At 34.8% G+C, this 20,422-nt stretch overlaps 1 protein-coding gene across 5 annotated transcripts in view; it reads right to left on the bottom strand.

Annotated features, from left to right (window-relative positions):
* The window catches only part of ATG2B (autophagy related 2B), a 49,546-nt gene that overhangs the window by 9,260 nt on the left and 19,864 nt on the right, over positions 1-20,422 (bottom strand). For 3 of the 5 annotated variants that reach the window (XR_012650678.1, XM_075029880.1, XM_075029884.1), the window contains exons 16-36: positions 19,785-19,890; positions 18,500-18,692; positions 18,206-18,348; positions 16,869-17,026; positions 16,455-16,627; positions 16,005-16,155; positions 14,948-15,147; positions 13,970-14,050; positions 12,160-12,266; positions 11,792-11,884; positions 10,967-11,037; positions 9,868-9,944; positions 9,465-9,635; positions 8,840-8,981; positions 7,682-7,884; positions 6,468-6,694; positions 5,650-5,758; positions 3,058-3,252; positions 2,358-2,459; positions 1,264-1,342; positions 201-405 (exon numbers count right to left, since the gene is read on the bottom strand). Coding sequence is in view for 4 of the 5 variants with exons in the window: in XM_075029880.1 (XP_074885981.1) it covers positions 201-405; positions 1,264-1,342; positions 2,358-2,459; positions 3,058-3,252; positions 5,650-5,758; positions 6,468-6,694; positions 7,682-7,884; positions 8,840-8,981; positions 9,465-9,635; positions 9,868-9,944; positions 10,967-11,037; positions 11,792-11,884; positions 12,160-12,266; positions 13,970-14,050; positions 14,948-15,147; positions 16,005-16,155; positions 16,455-16,627; positions 16,869-17,026; positions 18,206-18,348; positions 18,500-18,692; positions 19,785-19,890 (2,986 nt within the window). In the remaining variant the exon portion in view is untranslated. The remainder of the gene's footprint in view (positions 1-200; positions 406-1,263; positions 1,343-2,357; positions 2,460-3,057; positions 3,253-5,649; positions 5,759-6,467; positions 6,695-7,681; positions 7,885-8,839; positions 8,982-9,464; positions 9,636-9,867; positions 9,945-10,966; positions 11,038-11,791; positions 11,885-12,159; positions 12,267-13,969; positions 14,051-14,947; positions 15,148-16,004; positions 16,156-16,454; positions 16,628-16,868; positions 17,027-18,205; positions 18,349-18,499; positions 18,693-19,784; positions 19,891-20,422) is intronic. The other 2 variants (XM_075029883.1, XM_075029882.1) reach the window with 2 other exon arrangements.

Genomic DNA, 20,422 nt, shown 5'->3' with positions numbered 1-20,422 from the left:
GTAGTGTGCAAAAGTTAATTAAAAAAATCATTAGTTACCTTCCAGTGATAGAAACAAATATATTTCATTTCCACAATCAGTCAATAAACAAACAACAAAATGCACCTTGGCGTAAGGTCTGAATAGTTTATCATCACACTTTCTTAAAACATTCAGCAGAACAGCTGTGTGTCACTGGAAATTTTGTAACGAAAGTTTACCTGAAAAATACTGGCTGATCACTGTATGATGTCACTTCTTGTGAGAAATGATGATCATCTCCATTAACCACATCCATAGAATCAATGCTACCATTTTCATTTGCTTGCTTGTGTGATGAGAAAGAAATGACTGGACTTGGGTCCTTAAGGCTGCTGACATGCCTGGGCAAGCTACATGTAACTTCAGCACCAGGAGACTTTTTAACTAAGATAAGAAGTTATACACAGTAAACTGACTCATATTTTTCACAGTGATTACAAAAAGATTGTGGTTATACAATTGCTGTGTCCTTAGGAAGCTCTAATGCTTATTAATAGAATTACCAGACGGACAATATTTAAATTCTCTTAGTAAGATAATATCTTAGTTATCAATAGAAATTATTACAAGAAGCTTAAGTTGAGGTTTATGCATCAGCATAAATAATCCATCTAGTTTTAATAGCGGTATTGCAGAGTACTTCATTACCTATGCATTTCAGTATGACTTCTCAACAGAAATAGGTAAAGTATAGCTGCTAACAAACTCACAAACATAGTTAATAGTGGAAATATGGTTTTCAATATACACTGGTTTTTGCATCAAATAGTGTAGTTGATTAGAAGTACTGCTTTAATCGTATACATACATTGTACTGCTTATTTATGATGTTGAACTCTGTTCTTTTCTCTAGGGGTTACACAACTTCAAGCTATTAGACAGACATACTCTTTTATGCAAGAGGTATTAAATAATATATTTGTTTTATCTAGTAATAAGTCCTAATATTATATACACAATCCTCATTTTTTTCAGAAGTTCTTATTAAATATGCTCCCATTTTGGTGAAGCCTTTTATACAATGGAGATCCCAGGTGCTGAATACCTTTGTTGGTGTTTATAATATGCAAAACTAAAATACCCAAAGTTTATGTCTTCTAACAAATTAGCTACTAATGTTGGGGTTTGGTCACTAACATAAGTTTTTTACACGCATGAGATTCACATGTGAATTTATAGACATGTACACACATTAAAGGAGAAAGAAGCAGCACTTTCCTATTAGATTTTTGAAAAGTATACCTTCAGGATCCGGAGTAACTAAGAGTTCTACTTCTGTAGAGAGGCTAGTGAAAAAATCCTTCAGGAAAAACAAGGCATCCTAATGTAAAAAATAAAAAACAATCAGGTTAAAAAAAAAAAAAACCAAAACCCAACAAATTCTCTAAAAAATATTATCTACTGTTCCAGCTCTTTATTTCTACACAGATATGAATCAAAACACATTTCTTCTTTTTCATCCTTTAACACATGCAGAAGCCACATAGAAATCTAGGATAGAAACCAGAAAGACCCTCTTGGTCATTGACCCCTGCTACATATAATATGATTTCATAATCTATCTAGCTCTGTCTTAAAACTTTAGGGTTGTATTCATCATCTCTACTCTCATTTTGGAGACTGTTCCAGAACCCAAGTGTTTTAATGGCTATAAACTTTTCTCTCATTTCCAGTAAAATAGTATTCAAGTATAGTTTATATTCGTCTCTAATACTGCTGATGTCAGACAAACTATTCCAGATCAGATCTCACCACTGCTTCATTAAAAGTCATTAATATCTCTGCTGTTAATGTCTTGAAGTTATTACATCCCATTGTCTTTTTTTGACAGATGCATCACACTGGTGCCTTGTTCATCCTATCATTAATAACATCAGGACTTCCTTTTCCTTTTTGGTTTCCAACTGGTAAGCAGACAGCTTAAGTAGTAATAACAAGAATTTGTCATTACTGCATGCGGTTCTGTGCTTCCAAGAAAGCTGTGGTTAATTTTGCAGAAGTTGTAAAGGTGAATTTTGTTTATGGTATAAAAGATAAAAGACTTGGAAAAGTAATCAAGAGGGAAAATATTTCCTCACTAGATGGCAGTATTCCCATGATATTTTTCTATATGAAATTATTACAAACTATACAGAGTTCAATTTTTCTAACAGTAAAATGAAAACCTGGTCTCTAACATGTGCTGAATGAAACAGAAGGTAGGTATGGAACTCATAATTGTGCTCTTGAAAAAAACGCGTATTTCTGTAGATGACAAATTAAGAAAGAAAAGCCTCAACAAAGAGTAATAACTGCGCTTTTTTTTTTCTTTTTTTTTTTGCATTGGCACAACCAACCTGGTCAATATTGAGGCGAAGTGGCATTAGTGAAACACGTAAACAGCATTCCTGTGGGGATCTGCCAGACTCTGGACGGACATGTAATGCTTTAACTGTTAACTGAAAAAAGCAACAACATAAAAAAAAGCAGTAACGTTTACAATTATTACATATTAGTACACTAGCTACGAAAAACATTTACTGCAAAACCTCTGTACTAAACTGATTCCACTTACCAATTATAAAGCTAATAGTGAGTAAATAACTTATCATGGATGTTATAAAAAAGAAAATTAAAATAAGAAAACGCCCAAAAACCAAATTCATAAATCCTTTATAGAACCAATAAGACTACAGTATACAGTAAAACTACAACTCAGTATGTGTACTGAAAAGTCTAATCATACTCATACAAGCAGATGTTTGTTCAAAACCAAAATGTGGAAGGTAACAAAGTAGTCCTGCATATCTACCTTTTTTTTTTTTAACTGACAGAATCTTAAAAACATTAATACCTGACATACTAATATTCAAACTGACTTTTAATTAGTTTTAATATCCACAAGGAGTCAAGCAAATGACTATCAACAAGTTATATTACTTCAATGTTCCATGACCTCACGTTCCTTCTTCTGCAAGATTAAGAAATGTATACAATCCCCACAGTGATAGTCCAACCACTATAATTATAATGAATTAACATATTCCATAACTGTACCATGTTTGAATGTGCTTTTCTGGGCATTTCCTTACTGCAGTAGAGATAGAGAAATTTATTCATCTGTGATGTAGCTAAGCGATCTCTAATCTCCAGGTCTTGAACAATAAAAACCTGCCGTGACACTGGCTGCTCCAACAGACTGGATTCACCTTCTGCTCCACCTGGAGGGTATACCTCATGCTGGAATTTCACCTTTTAACAAGGAAAGAATACTAGCATAATTGGCTTCAATTAAAAACAACCTTAAACAATAGCACACTGCTTTAAAAAAAAAAAAAAAAACAGAAACAAAAAAACCCCACACCACACATGAGAACTTTAAAAGCTGTCTACTATTTTAAATTTGCAGGAATAATATTAGGATTTCTGAAAACTATTCAGTTTTTTGTGCATCTAGCAGTAGAAATCTTCCTATTCCTAGTTCTGTACATGTTCATCTTTTAGGATGCAAATTCGAGCCAAAACAAAGAGTCAGTGTAACACAAAGAACAAGTTTTGCTTTTCGTTTTAGAATTGACTCTGCATTTTCCTTTGTCCTGGTTTCAGCTGGGATAGAATTAACTGTCTTCCTAGTAGCTGGTACAGTGCTATGTTTTGAGTTCAGTATGTGAAGAATGCTGATAACACTGATGTTTTCAGTTGTTGCTCAGTAGTGTTTAGACTATAGTCAAGGATTTTTCAGCTTCTCATGCCCAGCCAGGGCACCTGACCCAAACTGGCCAACGGTGTATTCCATACCATGTGACGTCCCATCTAGTTTAGGAACTGGGAAGGGGGGGGCAGGGATTCGCCGCTCGGGGACTGGCTGGGTGTTGGTCGGCGGGTGGTGAGCAATTGCGCATCATTTGTACAATTCAATCCTTTTATTACTTACTGTTGTCATTTTATTAGTGTTATCATTATCATTATTAGTTTCTTCTTTTCTGTTCTATTAAACCATTCTTATCTCAACCCAGGAGTTTTACTTCTTTTCCTGATTTTCTCCCCCATCCCACTGGGTGGGGGGGGAGTGAGTGAGCAGCTGTGTGGTGTTTAGCTGCTGGCTGGGGTTAAACCACGACATCTTGTTGAAGCCTGTAGCAGGCAATCTTGCAATTCTTGAATCCTGCACCTTCTACACTTAGGAAAGTAAGGTTTCTTCCCTACCAACAAACTTCTCAAATAGTTTCTTCCAGTCTCAGTTTCCTTTTTCCTTACTCACTTTAGCCCATAAAAATTCTAATCCATTACCTTTCTTAAATTCTAAAGAATTCTGAATTCTCTCCTTTTCCTCACCTCTTGATGCAGTTCTCATTTTCAAAGACCTGTGGTTACCTACAAATCATTCCCTGTCTCAGTAGCCCCCATAGGATCCTTGCCTGCCATGTAATGAAGCAGAGCACACATAGCAAGCAGAACAGTGGCCTCTACTGGCCAGATACTGAGATGTTAAGAAACACTGTATTTAAGTGCACTGTACTCAGGATACACGAGATAACGAACATTTTAAGTGTGGAAGAGAAAAATAGATGTTTATCACAAACACTACTCAGAACCTTTATGTTTTTGACAGTCGTCTTTTCTCCTTAATTTCTTGTTTAAATACTATGATTTTTGTTGTTGTTGTTATTATTATTAAGCCTTGTACCACGTTAGGGGTATACAAGTGGGGGGGGGACGGACGACAAAACACCACGACTTTATGACTCAGTACTAACACCAACTCATTAAAAACCTGCAAATTAACAGAGATTGCTATACTTCTACATATGAAGTTTTCCATGTGGAATATGAAAAGCTTCCTTTTTTCCTCTTTTTTATTGCAATGTCATGGTTTTTCTAGAAAAGGCTAAAATAAGTATCAAACATTTCTGGCAAGTTTGAAGTGCTAATGGATGAATTTTCAGCTCTAGAAACATATGTACAATATAAAAGACATTTAGTTTTATGTCGTACTTTTCATGTTTACGGAAATGTTTGAGAAAACCTTGTTTTAAAAAGGTTTTGCTATTGATCCATTTAACATGAAATTTGGTTAACTCCTGGACGATATTCTTCACAGTGCCAGAATCAAGCACCTAGTTTCTATGTTAGAGCTAAGCACAGGCTTTAAAACACAGTAACATACTTACGCCTGAAGGGTGCTAAATATGTCAGGGGAAATGCAGGAATGATATTGTGATATACCTGGATGTTAACATGGAGTTATCATCAACTGATACACCAAGTGTCTCAACAGATCTACACCCCAGTTATTTTGCTAGAACATTTAATTTCATAAGAGGTATATCAATTCAGGGTAGAGCAGAAGACAGAAAAAACAGAACAGAAGTTCTAAAACATGGTTATAATTAACAAAAACTTTAAGAGAATTATAATAAATATCCTTCATCTTTAGAAACATGTTTATTCAGCAAATAAATGATACTATGTTAGAAGGACAAATACATTTTTTGTTAAATTCTAAATTCATCACCTTCAAAGTGATTGCTTAGATGCAGATATTAATGGAAGAAATCCTACTGAATTCTAATAGAAAGCTGTTATCAAATGGATGTAACATGTAAAGATATTCACACACAGACAGTCATGGCTGTTTCTGTCACTCACCTTGCTTAACTGTATTTCCATTAGGAAGTCCGGGTTTCTTCCTCTTCCCCCGCATGCTGTACTCCGTCCATGCCTTGTTGGTGTATGAGAAGGAGAACTATGAGGACTTCTGGGGAAAATAAAAAAGAAAAATACACTTTCACAGATTAAACTTAAAGCTATCTCACTGTTAATCTAACATTAAAAGTGTGTATGTTTTACTGGATACAACTTATTAGTATTTTAATGGCTACAAGAGAAAAACACTAGAAAATAAAAAAAAATACTGGAAGTTCTGTTACTGTTAACTAAATACCTTATTTTTATTGTTCAAGTAATGCATACTTAAGCAGAATGCTAGGTGTATGCTTTCCACCAAATTAATATTCATAAAACATTTCCTTAATTTTGGCTGTGATAATATTAATTATTATTTAGCTTACATGACATCCTGAAAACCAGGCTCCAGCTACCATAGTGATAGTCTTTTACAGTCTTTAAGCCCCTATCTCTTCAGGAAAATTTAACTTCAAATAGAACCCTTAACAGCAAACCCATCCCTCCATCCCCCAAAAACCACTAAAACCAAATCCAGCTTGTCCAGGTTAAGACACAGGAAAAATACACTCTGGTGTGTGGAGCTAAACTGAGTAAGAAGATTCTAGATGATCTTTAAGGTCCCTTCCAACCTAAACCATTCTATGATTGATTCCTTGTTAGGAGTGAGCAAAGAAGCAAGCGAGGGAGACCTGAGATTGAATAGTGAGATTAACTTCAAATCAAAGGAAAATTAAGTATTTTTAAATGTTCTCATCTACAGAATTAAATCAGACACTTACATGAAACTTTTAGCTGGAGATGTTGGTGGTGCAGTCCCAAAATCCCTTCCACCGTAAAGATGCCAAATAAGGGAGATTTCCTTTACAACATAGCGTACCAGAGGAACAGGAAAATGAAGGGGAGCTTTGCTTGTATCTGTTTTTTTTATAGGTTGGCTGAAATGATTTTCCTTTATGATAATTGCATCATCAACCATTATTTTTATTACTGGCTCTTCCTCTTTTTCCTAATTAAAAAAAGTATATAGCATTGAGAAGGTGAAATCTGCTTTCTTTATTGAGATGTCTAATTCTTTCCTATGAAAAGAAAAGAAACTATTCTGTACGCCTTCTAAAGCTTATACAACACAGGCTTGGTTTAGGAATGATTCTTATGAAGTAACTTAAAGACAAAAGCACATAAAAATAAAATTGAAGCTGAGAAGTAGTTAAAAAAAAAAAAAATCCTCACCCAAACTGTAAACTAAACAAAACAAGAGTTGAAAACAAACAAAAAACCCATGGAAAAGTCCAGGCTACCATATTAGCACTTTTGAAAACAAGTTCAAAGATAACTGGGCAAATACAGCTTCTAATCAGGGATCTAGAACTACTTCTGCCTATTAAGAAGAATACAACCAGAGATACTATGAAAAACACAAACGCAAGCTATTTTCAGAGTTTGAGTACAGTTTCCTAAATTTTCTAATGCAGCGGACAGACAGTGGTGTAAAGAGACACACAAGCTTTTCTCTGAGGTTTGGCAAGGATCTTAGGCCCATAAAAGCATTGAAAGCTTAGACTATAAGAGAAATGAATAAAAGATTACAAGATGTGCAAAGCTGCCATTTTGATAAATACTGTATTTTGCTTAAAACATTTTTTTCCTAACTATGTCATTATTCTAAGTCAAAATGGCAATGATAAAACATGACTAAACTGTAGGAAAACTGCCAATATAGTTTAATGTAATATTCAGATCAGAGAGCAATTACATATTGCTGAGATATAGAAAAATCATATATATTTGAAAATACTTGCATTCCTTCCTAACAGTAACAATGCATGAAGTCCTTTCGAACAGAAAGATTATTTTTCTTCTACCCTGCCCACTGATTAAAAATATCACTAAGCAATCACAAAAAGCTATGAACTCTAACTAGTCCAGGTCTTACATAGGCTTTTCTCTAATTCAATTTATATATGGATTTTTTTAGTAATTCTCAGTTTCTTACAGCAACAGCAACTTTGGGCGCAAAAAGAATGCAGAAATCATCACTTTCTGCAGGAACATCTCCCATGGCCTCATTTATAAGGTGATGGGTGAATGAAGCATAAGTGGGACTTGGATCTTGTGAAACATTTCCACTTTCGTCTGGAAACAGGAAGAGATCTGAGCAAGATGGCTCCTGAGTTTGAGATCTGTCATCCAAAACCCCTGGGAGTTGAAGGAGGGTGGAGAAAAACATGTTTCAGTGGAAAAACCTTCACAAAATATGAAAATATGAACAAAATAACCTAACAGTCAACTAAAATTTGTTACTTCAATTACATCAAGGGAATTTGCTTATTGTATCTTGAATCAATTCATACTACAAATAAAATACAATTTTTAAAGATTTATCTACTGCATGGTTGAAAGTGATTACAAAATAATCATAACTAGTTACTAGTAGAGACGAACTGACAAAATACAGAAAAACTACTTGTAAAAAACCCCACGGATAAAAAAAAAACCCAACATTTTTGTGTCCAAGTTTCTCTTTCTGGTAGTAAGACCACAGCATCAATAACTTTCAGTACTGTACTGACTGCTCACCTTCCACCATCAAAAAGAGGACTAGACATCATGGAAATAGTGAAATTCTCTATTTGCAGTACAAAATCCTTAGCCAGTTTAAACCTGGATTTAACTCTAGCCATGATGCAGAAGCCATATTCCTGTGATAAAATCAATTATCTTGTTCTATCTGCTAATTGAAAGATTTCTTCATAGCTAGAAGTTCTTCTGTGACTCAGAACTGTACCTCCTGTACTGCCTTCATATACAAAATAGAGGTTTTGATTCCTCCACATTACAATATGCCACATAAACTTACACCCATACTAACTTATACTCCTAGAGAATTTGGGGTCTTGACAGAGTTCCACAAAGTCAGATTTATTCCTTGCTGTTTTCAGTATCTCAGTAATGTGTATTTGACTAGAATCTTAAATTACTTTTGCATTACCGTTACAAAAGCAAGAATCTGTTTGATAGTTTGAAGACTTCAGACATCAAAGGTACACCCCATTCTTGTTGCAGCATCTCTACATACACAAAACTTTCAATCCCACTTTCCTTCCAGAAAGGTTGTACTTTATGTGTACTTATGCCTCCAGAGGATTCTTACCATTAGACTCTGGCTTCATGGCGGAAGCAGTCTGTTGAGTCTCAATTTCCTCCATTGCATCACTCATCAAATCCCGTAAAATCTGTTGCTCTGATTCAGCAAGGATTGGTCCATGGGAAGATGGCTGGCTAAAGGTCTCTACCTGTAGGAGAGGAACTATACATAGTAACATCTTAAAGACAATGGTAATATCATGCTGAATAAGATTTTGCTAGGACGGCTTGATACACAGCTCTTAACTGTAAGAGGTAACACCTTAACTTTACAAATAATCCAGTGAGCTGAAACTCCGAGCTAGAGGATTCATAAAGTAGGTTAGATCATTATGGTTCAGGGTATTTAGATCATAAGGGTACCTGGACAGCTTGTATATGCCCTGGAATTCTTTAGGTAAGAATAAAGTACAATAGGTAAACAGCACAAAATATTTTAAAATATTAAGTAGTAACCAAAGCAGAAAAAAAAAGGCACTATTTTACTCTCAAATATATTTTAAGTTAGATGCAATCTGTTAATTTCTTTGCAGGAAATCTCATAGTCTTTGGAAATAGCATGGGGATATCAAAATTAAAACATATTACCAGGAAGCATAATGTTAAGTTGACATTATTTTGCCATTTTATACCTTCATTTTTGGCTTGCTAACTCCACGTTTAATCTCCGTCTTAGAGGGTGGATGTAAATCACCATAACTTGCAATATATTGTATGAGATTCATTAGTGCAGCACATGAATCGGAGCAGGTACGAATATGGATTACATCACTGGAACAGTGCAGTTCAAAGCGTGGTTTAGTCTAGATAGCAACAATAAAAAGATAAGAACACACTTCAGATCAGCCTAAGGTTCTGTAAAAACAACATCTATACAAAGTTATTTTTAAATCAATTCACCTAATTAGACAAAAAGGACTTCAAAAAATAGTACACAAACTGAAAAATCCTCCTTGATTCTAAGTATAATAAAATAATTTTCAAATCACAATCTGTCATGGAGATTCTACATTTTATTTGTGATTAAATACTTACTCTTTCCCCATCAGAATCAGATTTTACTGCTGTAATGGTTAGTTCCAGCAGTCCCATATCCATAACACGAACATAATCTGAAAGATATTGAGTAATAAATAAAAAACAATAAAATAAAAAAAAATTAAGACAATAACAAACATCATCCTTACTATGTATTTTTGGTTATTAAACCACTAGAAAATAGCTTGAGGGTAAAAAGGGATCCTTTTTTATCAAAATCTTTTATATCTCTGCATTTCCTTCTTTTATGAGGATTACTCTCAGAGTTCAAGTTTCAGCTACTCAAATCAAGAACGCAAATCTTTTCAATCCAATATATTACTCCCACTGCCACCATATGCGTGCAGTGTAATCTTTTAAGATATTTATCCTTATCCCATCTGTGTGAGTTAGAGAAATAGAGGCACACAGAAGTTGGGTGACTAAGCATCCAAGCAGTTTTTTAGTTGAAGTGAGAGAGAGGACATTTTCACATTGTACTAACCTTTCAGTACTATGTACTTACTTCTCTTCTTTCTTGTTTAAACAAAACAGGCATATCTTTACTCTGTCCTTCACTAGAGATCTCTTACCTAAGCTAAATACACACATTTGTGGACACAGGGTTTCATTATTCCTCCAATTAATTTGTTAAATATTGATTCAAGTTCCTTAGTCCTTAAAGGTTGTTACTATATGAACGAGAGCAAACCAGTCAGTATGATTCTTTTCAGAACCTAGGACTCTATGCCATATAACACCTTTCAAGTTCAATCATTTAGAATATGTATGTCAAAATGAGATCTCTTTTCTATGAATATTTTTTCTGTGCCATCCAGTTTTTTAAAAATACGCTTTTTTTCAAATACCCATTATGGAACTGTAACAAGAAAATGAAGGACTTGTAAGTTGCTGTTCTCTGACATAACTCTGCATCCACAAACCCAAACTAGAGCACTCAGCTTTTCATCAACACTACATTATTCATTCATATTCAGCTTGCTGCTCCTTATCTCCTCAGACCTCTTCTTCAACAACCTTTATATATGCTGAATATGTCTGTAATTTTGTTTCTTTAGGATCTGCAATTCATTAGTCACATCCAAAACATTCTTACCTCTATGGAGGTTCACCGTAACAGTATTGCACTTGTCAGACAGATGCAAAGCAGCTTCATCTAAAATTATCCTAAAAGATAAAAAAAATAAAAATGAAATAAATGTGCTAGACAAATGCTGTGCAACTCACCAGACAAAAGAAATTACTACAGAAAAAGATATTTAAAACCACAAATATATCTAGCATGTTCTAAATCCAAACTCTTCACTTTAACCTTTTGCAATTTCCAAATCCATTGGTAATCAACCACTAAAAGATATTTTTGCTGTTGCTAATTATATTTTATTTACATTTCAATTTACGTATTTGATCCCTCCTAGAATAAAAAGTAATGCTTTTGGCATACAGAATTAACACTTATTTCATTTTTTGCCTTTTTTTCTTTTTAATAAAGTAACACACACCTTTGTTTCAAAGGTAATTTGTAAGGTTTTATCAATAGAAACAAGCAACATGGCAGATGTTTCACATCAGAACAGGTATAACAGAATGAATATTCAACTAGAGTTGCAAAAAAAATAATGTAAAAGTTACAGATATGTTCAGTAATCACTAAATATTTCCTTGATTAATATACTGTCTCCAAATCACAAATCTTTAAGAAATCTTAAGGTGCTACTAATTAACAAAATAGACACATTTCATTTCAGGACATCTTTCAGCCATATTAAAAATTGCAGAATTACACATGAGCAAAGTATATTTCAAAAGTGCAAACTAGTGTGATCATTTACACAACATGAATGCTTCCTAGGTCAAAAAAGCAGACAGACATTAGAAGTTTTACAGGAGCTTCCATGTTTCACAATCACTTAAATTATACCTGAGAGTAGAAGAGGATTTATCTACCGCAACACTGCTGGAAATGCTGAAAGTTTCAACAGTAAGTAGAGATCTGACTGGCAAAAACAAGGGCCTAACAACAAATAGGGAAAAAAAAAAATAAATTATTACTCTATACCTATTTAGAAGTACAACCAAAGCCTTATAGGTTACCTAACTAGATCTTCACAGGCCTAGGCAAGTGCTTATCCCACTTTAAATTGCTTACAGTTTAAGGGATTTCTGTTACGTACTTTTTCCAAAAAAGCCTAAATAAATATTCTTTACAATATGCAAACTCAAATGTTCCTAAAGAATAAATATGTAGCTGCAGTCCCACCAAGTGACATACACTTGCATTTTATTTACCTGTAATCAAGAGCACAACTCCACAGATGTACATGAAAAGTTGTAATTGTAGCTGGAGGATTATATCCCAGAACAGGTTCATCAGAAATATTCAAAAAATATAGAATCTAAAAGTCACAAACATATTATTATAATACTTCAATATCTGTTAAATTAATAAACAGTTATGCATTAGAAAAGAGGAAGTCTGTAACAGGTATGACAATAAAATGTTTGATTAGTAGAAGGAAAAGGGAATGAACAATCTCAGATATTCAAAGGTGCTTACCCAGGATCTAAATATAGAAAAGCATGGAATGTGAACAGGGCAAAAAATACAACATCCAAACCACAGACTCAAAGGTATGGAAAAAGACCAATATGCAGATGCCCAAGTGGCTCCTTGTACAATGCCTCACAATCCATTTTTAAAGCATTTTCCAAATACAGTCTCATTCACCTTTCTTTGCAGTTATTATGACAGTGTTAGTATTTTCTTTGTTCTCTTTATCCGAAAAGCCAACTTTGCTTGTAATACTGTATATTGTTAAAGTTATATTCAAGTTATCTTTCTTTTTGTTGGGGGGGGGGGGGGGAGTAGGAAATATGCTCAAAATGGGAAGTACGTACACATGCAGCGTATATACTGCTTTTTCATGTATTACTGCATAAAATAAACTCCTATCTTCCTCTTTAGGATCTGTCATAGTTCTCTCAAATCCACTAACACTGTAAGAGTTCTTTTTAAATTATTCCAAGCCTAGGGCATACCAACACTGCTAGCCTTTTAATCATCTCCTCTACCTACTTTGGCCAATTTTTTTTATTCGTTCCCCCCCTCCCAAAAGATTCTCAAGTGCATTACAGGCAACGTTAACTGAGCAAAAATTCACAGTGCAAATAAGCAACACGGTGTAAAGCAGGCTACATGAACACATAGGAATATCATCCTGAGAAGAAAGTAATGACACAGCAGAGTCCAAAGCTCCATGCAATTATACAATAAAAATAAGCATACCATACATACTGGAGGATAAGCAGGATAAGCCCAAATGTCAAGGTCTACTATCTGTAATCCCGTATGGTATAAGTCCACGCAACTATACTGCTACTGTGCTAGTGGCACGTCCTAGCTCATGCATGTTTACACACAGCTTCCAGGTCAAAGGTCTCTAGCCCTGTCTGCTACACTATACCTGTGCATCCACACATACCAGTACAACCCTTCTAATTCAGAACTTTGCATTACAAGTGTTTATGTAAACCGCTGCTTGCTACTTCCCCAAAATCTTCCTTCTTCATAACTGCTATCCAAATGATGTAAACCAGGAAACAGACAAGGGAGAAAAGGGACTGGAGGAATGAAGTGAGCAAAAGGCAAAAATACAGAGATGCTTTCAATGCTGCAAGTAGCTCGTTTGTTTTGAGCATGTTTTTTATGTCAAGAATTATCTAAGTACTTGGATAGCATTGGACTACTGAGATTTTCCACCTGAACTTTTAAAAAACCAACCAAACAAACAATAAAAAAGACCTCCCCCAAACCCCAAAATCTCCCTCACATGTTGTGGGCAGAGATTTAGGATGATGAGAGAACTGTAGCAAATGAATACACAACTAAGAATTTAAGAGCAAGACTACAGTCTGTCAATGGTCTCAAAGAGAGACAAGAAAGTAAGTAAAATATAAGGCTTTCAGGAGCAGAGTAAGATAGTAAGACACAGCCTAACACAAAGACTTTCCATCAAGGTTTAGTCTGATACTTAAAGCAGTTGTTAAAGCAATGAGACTGAAATTGAAGATATAGTCCAGAAAACTGTAGCAACCTGACCTGTTCATGCCAGCTTAAACCTGAAGGCAGTACTCTGTGCTGAAGGGTGGCTCCTCTTAGTCCAACAGCAACTAGAAATTCCTACACAAGAAAGTTGAACAAGTTATTTTACGTGAAATACATGTAACTATTTGACATGTAGATTATGAAACACAGTCATCCTTCTGCTCCCAGAATCTCCAAGTGTCTAGAAATGAAGAAAGGACTGGGCCAGGATTAAACATTCAAAAAATATTGCTTCCTAATACAGAAACCCTGGCTAATACAGTCTAATACTTTTTGCAACAGAATAGTTTAGAAATTACAATTTTGTGGTGGTAATAGGAAGGCAGGCTACCTGTTCATTCATTCTGGGATTCACCAGGAATTACCAGGAGTATTAACCCAATGTAGTTTGTCCTTACATTGTTCAAATCTTAGTCAATTGAGCCCCCATGACATCGTGCTGGTCTTCAGATTCCTTCTTCTCTAGATAACTCTACCAACCTGTTCATCACCACTATGCCAGCTAAGAGGTCACCTTTTAGACACGCTAATGAATGCTACTGTCAAAGCCAAACATACCACTCATTTACCAGTATCACTCCCATTAGATAAGCAAAGGCTGCCTATTACATGACACTGCTAGTAAGCTGAGCAGAAAGCTTTTAACTCTTTCGTATTTGTTCCTGCCTGGTTTGGCACCAGATTAAAACTCAATCAAAGAAAAACAAGAAAAAGGTCAACTGACCAAGACATGCATTCAGTAAAGAAATATAGTGTGATCAGCAAAGTGAAGCATTGGAAGAATCAGTAAATTATGCTGATGCTTAAATTTTACAATGCACCCAAAAGATTCTAACAGCAAATTATAGTTTGAGGATGAATGGCTCACAATTACACGGTTTCTTCATCTATAACCCTTGTAACCCCGTATCTAGATGCTTCCATATAAACTGAGATAACTCATTTTATAAAAGCACAAATTTGAAAACAAACCTTTGTATTGCTCTCTATTTTATCTGACTGGATTTTGACTGCAACGGTCAGCATACTTGGACAATCCACTCCTACACCATCTGAAGTAGTCCTACTAAGACCATCTTCTTCAGAAAAACAAATAGTAGGTTCTAACCAATGGGGACGTATTGTGCTGGGCAGTCGTACCTCAGAGGAAGGGACAACCCCATCTACCATACCTGCAAAGAAATTTTAGCATGAGTTACCTCGTGCTTCAAACCTCTTACTGATGAATAGCTAAGGAAAATCCTTTTTATGCTTAATGCCTTTAAAATTATTTTAATTACTGAAGTTAGTCATGCACACTAACAACCAAAAATTGTGAAGGGGAGGTTACAGGTGATCCAATATTTAACACCATGGTTCTAGCTGAAATCTCCAATGTGACTATAGGGTTTTTTTTTTTTATTTGCCCAAAAAAATGACAAAGTTGAAATAAAGGACAGAAATCTATGGGTTACACGGAGACATAGGAATATGTCTCTCCTTTTCATTTTATGAGGTGGTGCCAGGTTAACCTCTAAACACACAATAATTAAGCCTTGCACTGAAAATCCATTAACTTGACTACCACTGATTCAGAGACACTTGAGGGGAAAACCTTAAAAGGTTTAACTACATGAGGGTTACCAGCCATACAAACTACACAGTCAACTTAAAATTCTCTACCTGCTGACTACAATTAGCTACCCAGGAAAGATACAGCAGCCACTGGTAATCTGTACCTTTTCTAAATTAAATAACCAATTACATGTAGGAGGTGTGTACTCTTATAATAAAGAACAGACTGTACAGCTAATTTTCCAGAGGACCACAATATCTTTAAAGACCAGCAGTTGCCAAGGAAAGTTTGAGCTATACTGTAACTAAGTAAATACGGTTATCGTGAAGTTGTATTACTGTAGCATTAGCCATGAACTAAATCTGTTGTGCCAAATGATACACTATCGGGGGGGGGGGCAGCATTTATCCTAAAAAACTTCAAGTTTATCTCATTTCAAATTCAGTCCCAGAGCCACCTCAATCCCACCCCTACCTTGATGATATAAATTGAGGCTGCTGGAATGGAGACAAACATAGTGTCTGTCCTCAAAGCCTTCATATTTAGTCACACTGAAAAGTGAACCACTGTTGAACTCAATCCAGAATTCTCCATATTTTCCTTCCAGTGTATTTCCATCATCCTGCTGAACGAAGAATGGAAATAAAATTATTGCTTACTGAATTTGCTGCAGTTAGTCTAAACTAACATAACACTTGCTACTAATATATATTTTCTTGCTTGCATTTAGTTGTTCTCATGTAAAGCAAAGTAAACAGAATGGCTAAAATAGTGTTGCATTATTGTCTAGTTAGAGTATAGTAGTAAGGAGATTACAGAATTACTGTTACAAACACACGTTCCTTCCAAAACCAGTACATATAGCATGAAGGGGATCCCATGGTCAAAACAACAGAACAATTTTTTCCAGGCCCAGTGTCTCACCTTTACATCTGTGAATATTGACACTAATCCATGTGTCACATTTAGCAGAACAGACAGAAAGCTTTGTGAGTTCTTATTCTGAGAGTCAAGCTTTTTCCTTCTGCGTGAACGATAGTTTGGATCAACAGTGGAATAATACTGTAGTGTTTCTTCCTCAGATCCACTCTCATCATCTAATAGATAAAATGAAAAACAACTAACTCTCTAGCTAGTACACATATTATGCCAATAACTCATTGTTTTTCCATCAGTAATGCAATTCAATTTCACATTTATTTTAACAGAAACCTATGTTTTCTCTTCTTGGTTCAAGTAAATCTTCTCTTATAAATTTTTTTCACTATCAGCTCAATCACTTCAGCCTATTATGCATTTGAATCAGTACAGTTCTAGATGATTTATTAAGTGTATTACCATAATGAACTGCAGATTTAAATTGACTAAAGCTGTCTTTACTGAAAGTGTTGATGAGCTGGCTGGCCACAGATAGTCCAACACCATAAGAAAGGTTTTCAAATGTTTCTACAGGAGATGGAGCTGTGGGTTCCCACAACAATAAATCATTGCTGATCCTAGGAAGAAATAAATTATTGTTATACAAAATATATGACTATATTGCCACTTAATATAAGCTCAGTCAAGCAATATTTCCTTTGCAGACTTCATATGACAGATTTCAGATTTCATAAACAAGGAAGAGAAAAAAGTTCAAGAGCACAAGAAAGAATAATGTATTAATGAGTAAAAGCAATAAATGAAATGAAAGTAACTTTTTTTTCTGTAATTATGGTACAAACATATCAAAGTCTAACATTTGACAGTGACACAAAAGCCTCTATTAGTAGGTGTATATAAGCTCAGTAGGTTGGAGAGGAGGCGTGACAAAACCCTATTTTGATCATATCAAGCAAAGCTGGAGGAAACATTAGTTCTTTTGATTTCAAGTGAGTCTGTGTCTGTCAGGGTAAAGACATGTGACATTCCTTACGGAAGTACAGCAACAGAATATTCAATGAAAGGTTCAGCTTTGCCACTCTGGAAGTGAAAAAATTATTCAGAAGTAAAGTAATGCCTGTCAGAGGCTAAAATAGATCAGCATCTCTCTTTATGTAGTTAATGTGCAGCATAAACCCTATTTTTTAGTTGATTTAATCTAGTTGTATTTCTTTGTTTTTCAGATAGAAAGCTAACAGAAATAAATGCTGAACACCTATCTGTAAGTTGGCTTCACTTTCTCTACATTTTTTGTAGGGTCTTTGTAGCCTTTGTAAGGCTTACAAAATTGGGTTGTTAGGGTTTGCTCCCCTGCCTGCCTTATGGACTCTTAATTTTTAGATGGAGAATCACTGAATAAAAAAAAAAAACCAATAACATTGAATGCAACTGGTTTTGAAATACAATGACCTATTTATAAAGGAGAATTTAGAAAGATCAGAGCAAAATGAAACATTGCAAACAGAGAGCTGAACAAATTATTTACTGAAAGCAAAAGACTATTTAACTTTACTCTTTGTTCACAAAATCTGCCAAGCGCTTGTTAGCAGCTCGCTGCTATGGCACTGATCAAATATTTGACACAGTGGCATCTCCGATGTTAACTTGGAAGAATATTTATACTGTATTTTATGTTCTTAGAAAACCATACAAAAGAATTCCTGCTATAGCTGCTCATTTAATTGCTTTTATCAACAATGAATACAGAACTAAAAGTACAGGTCATGATAACCAAGCAAAACAATTATCATACTTGCCTATTGTAAAGTTTTTCATAAAAACTTTTGTTTGGTAATGTTAAGTGAATGTTTGGTAACATGAGTTCCAGTACATAATGAGAATTGCTAATTGTTTTATCCTGAAACTCAGTCATTTCAACCACATCTCCTGGCATCACCATCTGAAAGAAAAAACAAAGAAAAAAAAAACGAAAAAACCTCTCAAGTGAAAAAACAAAACAAAACTGGAAGTCAGAAGATGCACATAAAGTAGTGAGAATGTATTAATTTTGTCCATCATAAGCACAAAGCACTAACAAAATTTTATAGTACCTCTTCATTTTCAAACATGACCCTACGTGAAGAAAAAGGAGAAGGCTCTGGTCTTCTAATATCACAGACATCCTTCAAAGAATGAGACCCTCCTTCTTCTTCCTCTTGAAAGTTATTATCACCTTCTTCCTCCTCAGCTGCTATCCTTTCCAGAATAGAGTGCACAGCCAGAGGGTTTATTTTCAATACAATCCTGACATTGGAGAAGTTATACAGAATAAGCCATTAGAGATGCTTAGAATTTTTATATTGAGGCACAGTCACATGTCCCCTAGCTCTACTAACTAGCCATTAAATACACATAGACTAAATAGCTCAAAGACCAGGGATTTTTTTATTAGACAATAACATATTTTATTAGACAAAGTGATACCATTAAGAAAAACACCAAACTTATAGGCACAAAGTGACATGAAAAAAGAACCACCAGGAAAAAAGCAGACACTAACCTTTTCGCAACTCCATCAGGTGACCATTAGGTGACCTAAGAAAAACCCAGCGCTCTCCCAAAATAATTCTTGTATCATTAGACCATCAACAGCTATTAAAAAATGCTCTGCTACATGACATAGTGGATTACATCTACACACTGTTATAGAAAAATTTACTTGTAACATTATAAAAGAAAACCATGCTGAAAAAAAGGTCTATACAAACATGCTGTCAGAAAGCCACTAAATTTTATGGCAAAAAACATATGTGGCAAATTCTGTGGCAAACCTAAAATTGCCTCTTTAAACATCTTATTACATGCCACAGCTGTTAGGTCCTTCTGTTCAGTAACTCTGAAGTATTGTATTGCCTTACATGTGATATAAGCTGCAGTAATTCAGTCACAGTATAGTTATCCTTATTGTTGTTACGGCTTTATACCAGCTTATATCAATATTTTGAGGCAAAATTCAATAGATTTTTTGTTTGTTCGTTCGGTATTCACTCTTAAATGCAAAAGTAAGAGAAAAGGTAAAGTGACAAAAAAAAAAAGAAAACAAATGGGAGAACATTTCAAGTCTCTAATCATTTACCTGACTTCCACTGAAATTTACTCAAGTCTATGCAGAAACCATTATACATTAAAGCCATCTCGCATTGCTATAAATGTAGAAGTTTGGGTGTTGGGTTTTTTTTAATAAATTCCTGGGTTCTTTTCAATAGCTACATGTTCTTTCTTTGCAAATTATTTTAAAGCATTTACCACACAAGCAGTCTGCATTTAGATTAGAAAAATTACAGTGATTCATAAAAATCCAAACAACCCACATTAAAAAATAAAACATTATTTTACCGAGGCCAGTCAAAATTGTCTGATGATGATGTTATATCTCCATCTATGCCACCAGACACTTGAAAAAATTTTATTGGAGTTTCTGCATTATCTTCTTCAAATGAACCTGAGTAGAAAAAGATATTTAAAAAATTAACACAGTAATGACAACTGCTAACTTCAGGTTGCCCGCTTCTTAGGCTGGAGTCCAACAGGCTAACTTGTCAATGCTATTACTAAGATACTTAACCAAATTTTTTCATCATTTCCTCCAAAAATTAAATATCAATTTTTAGAAACAAAAATTATTTCACATTATCTTCTAGCTAGCAGCAGTTAGAAAACCAGATGCTTCTAATGCATAGACATCTGCATTTACATTTGTAGCATCACTACATTATGTCACAGCCTTGAAAAATACATGGAATGACAAATCAGCAAAGAAGGTTGCAAATAGAAACCAGTCTCTCAGATTTATTACTTTCAAAGATATTAGAGGCATAAAAGTATTAAAGTTCTCAATGACAGTTATTTAGGACATTATTCACTTCATTTCTAGACTAGACTTCCGATTCCTAACCTGCATAGCTGTAGTATCCCCCTACAAATCTACAAAACTTACCCTAACACCATGATAAGAGATCCCAGAGATACCCTAA

Source organism: Buteo buteo, chromosome 6, assembly GCF_964188355.1.
Source record: "Buteo buteo chromosome 6, bButBut1.hap1.1, whole genome shotgun sequence".
Taxonomy (NCBI): domain Eukaryota; kingdom Metazoa; phylum Chordata; class Aves; order Accipitriformes; family Accipitridae; genus Buteo; species Buteo buteo.
The sequence above is the reverse complement of the archived record's forward strand: the minus strand, read 5'-3'. Positions and strand labels throughout refer to the sequence as shown.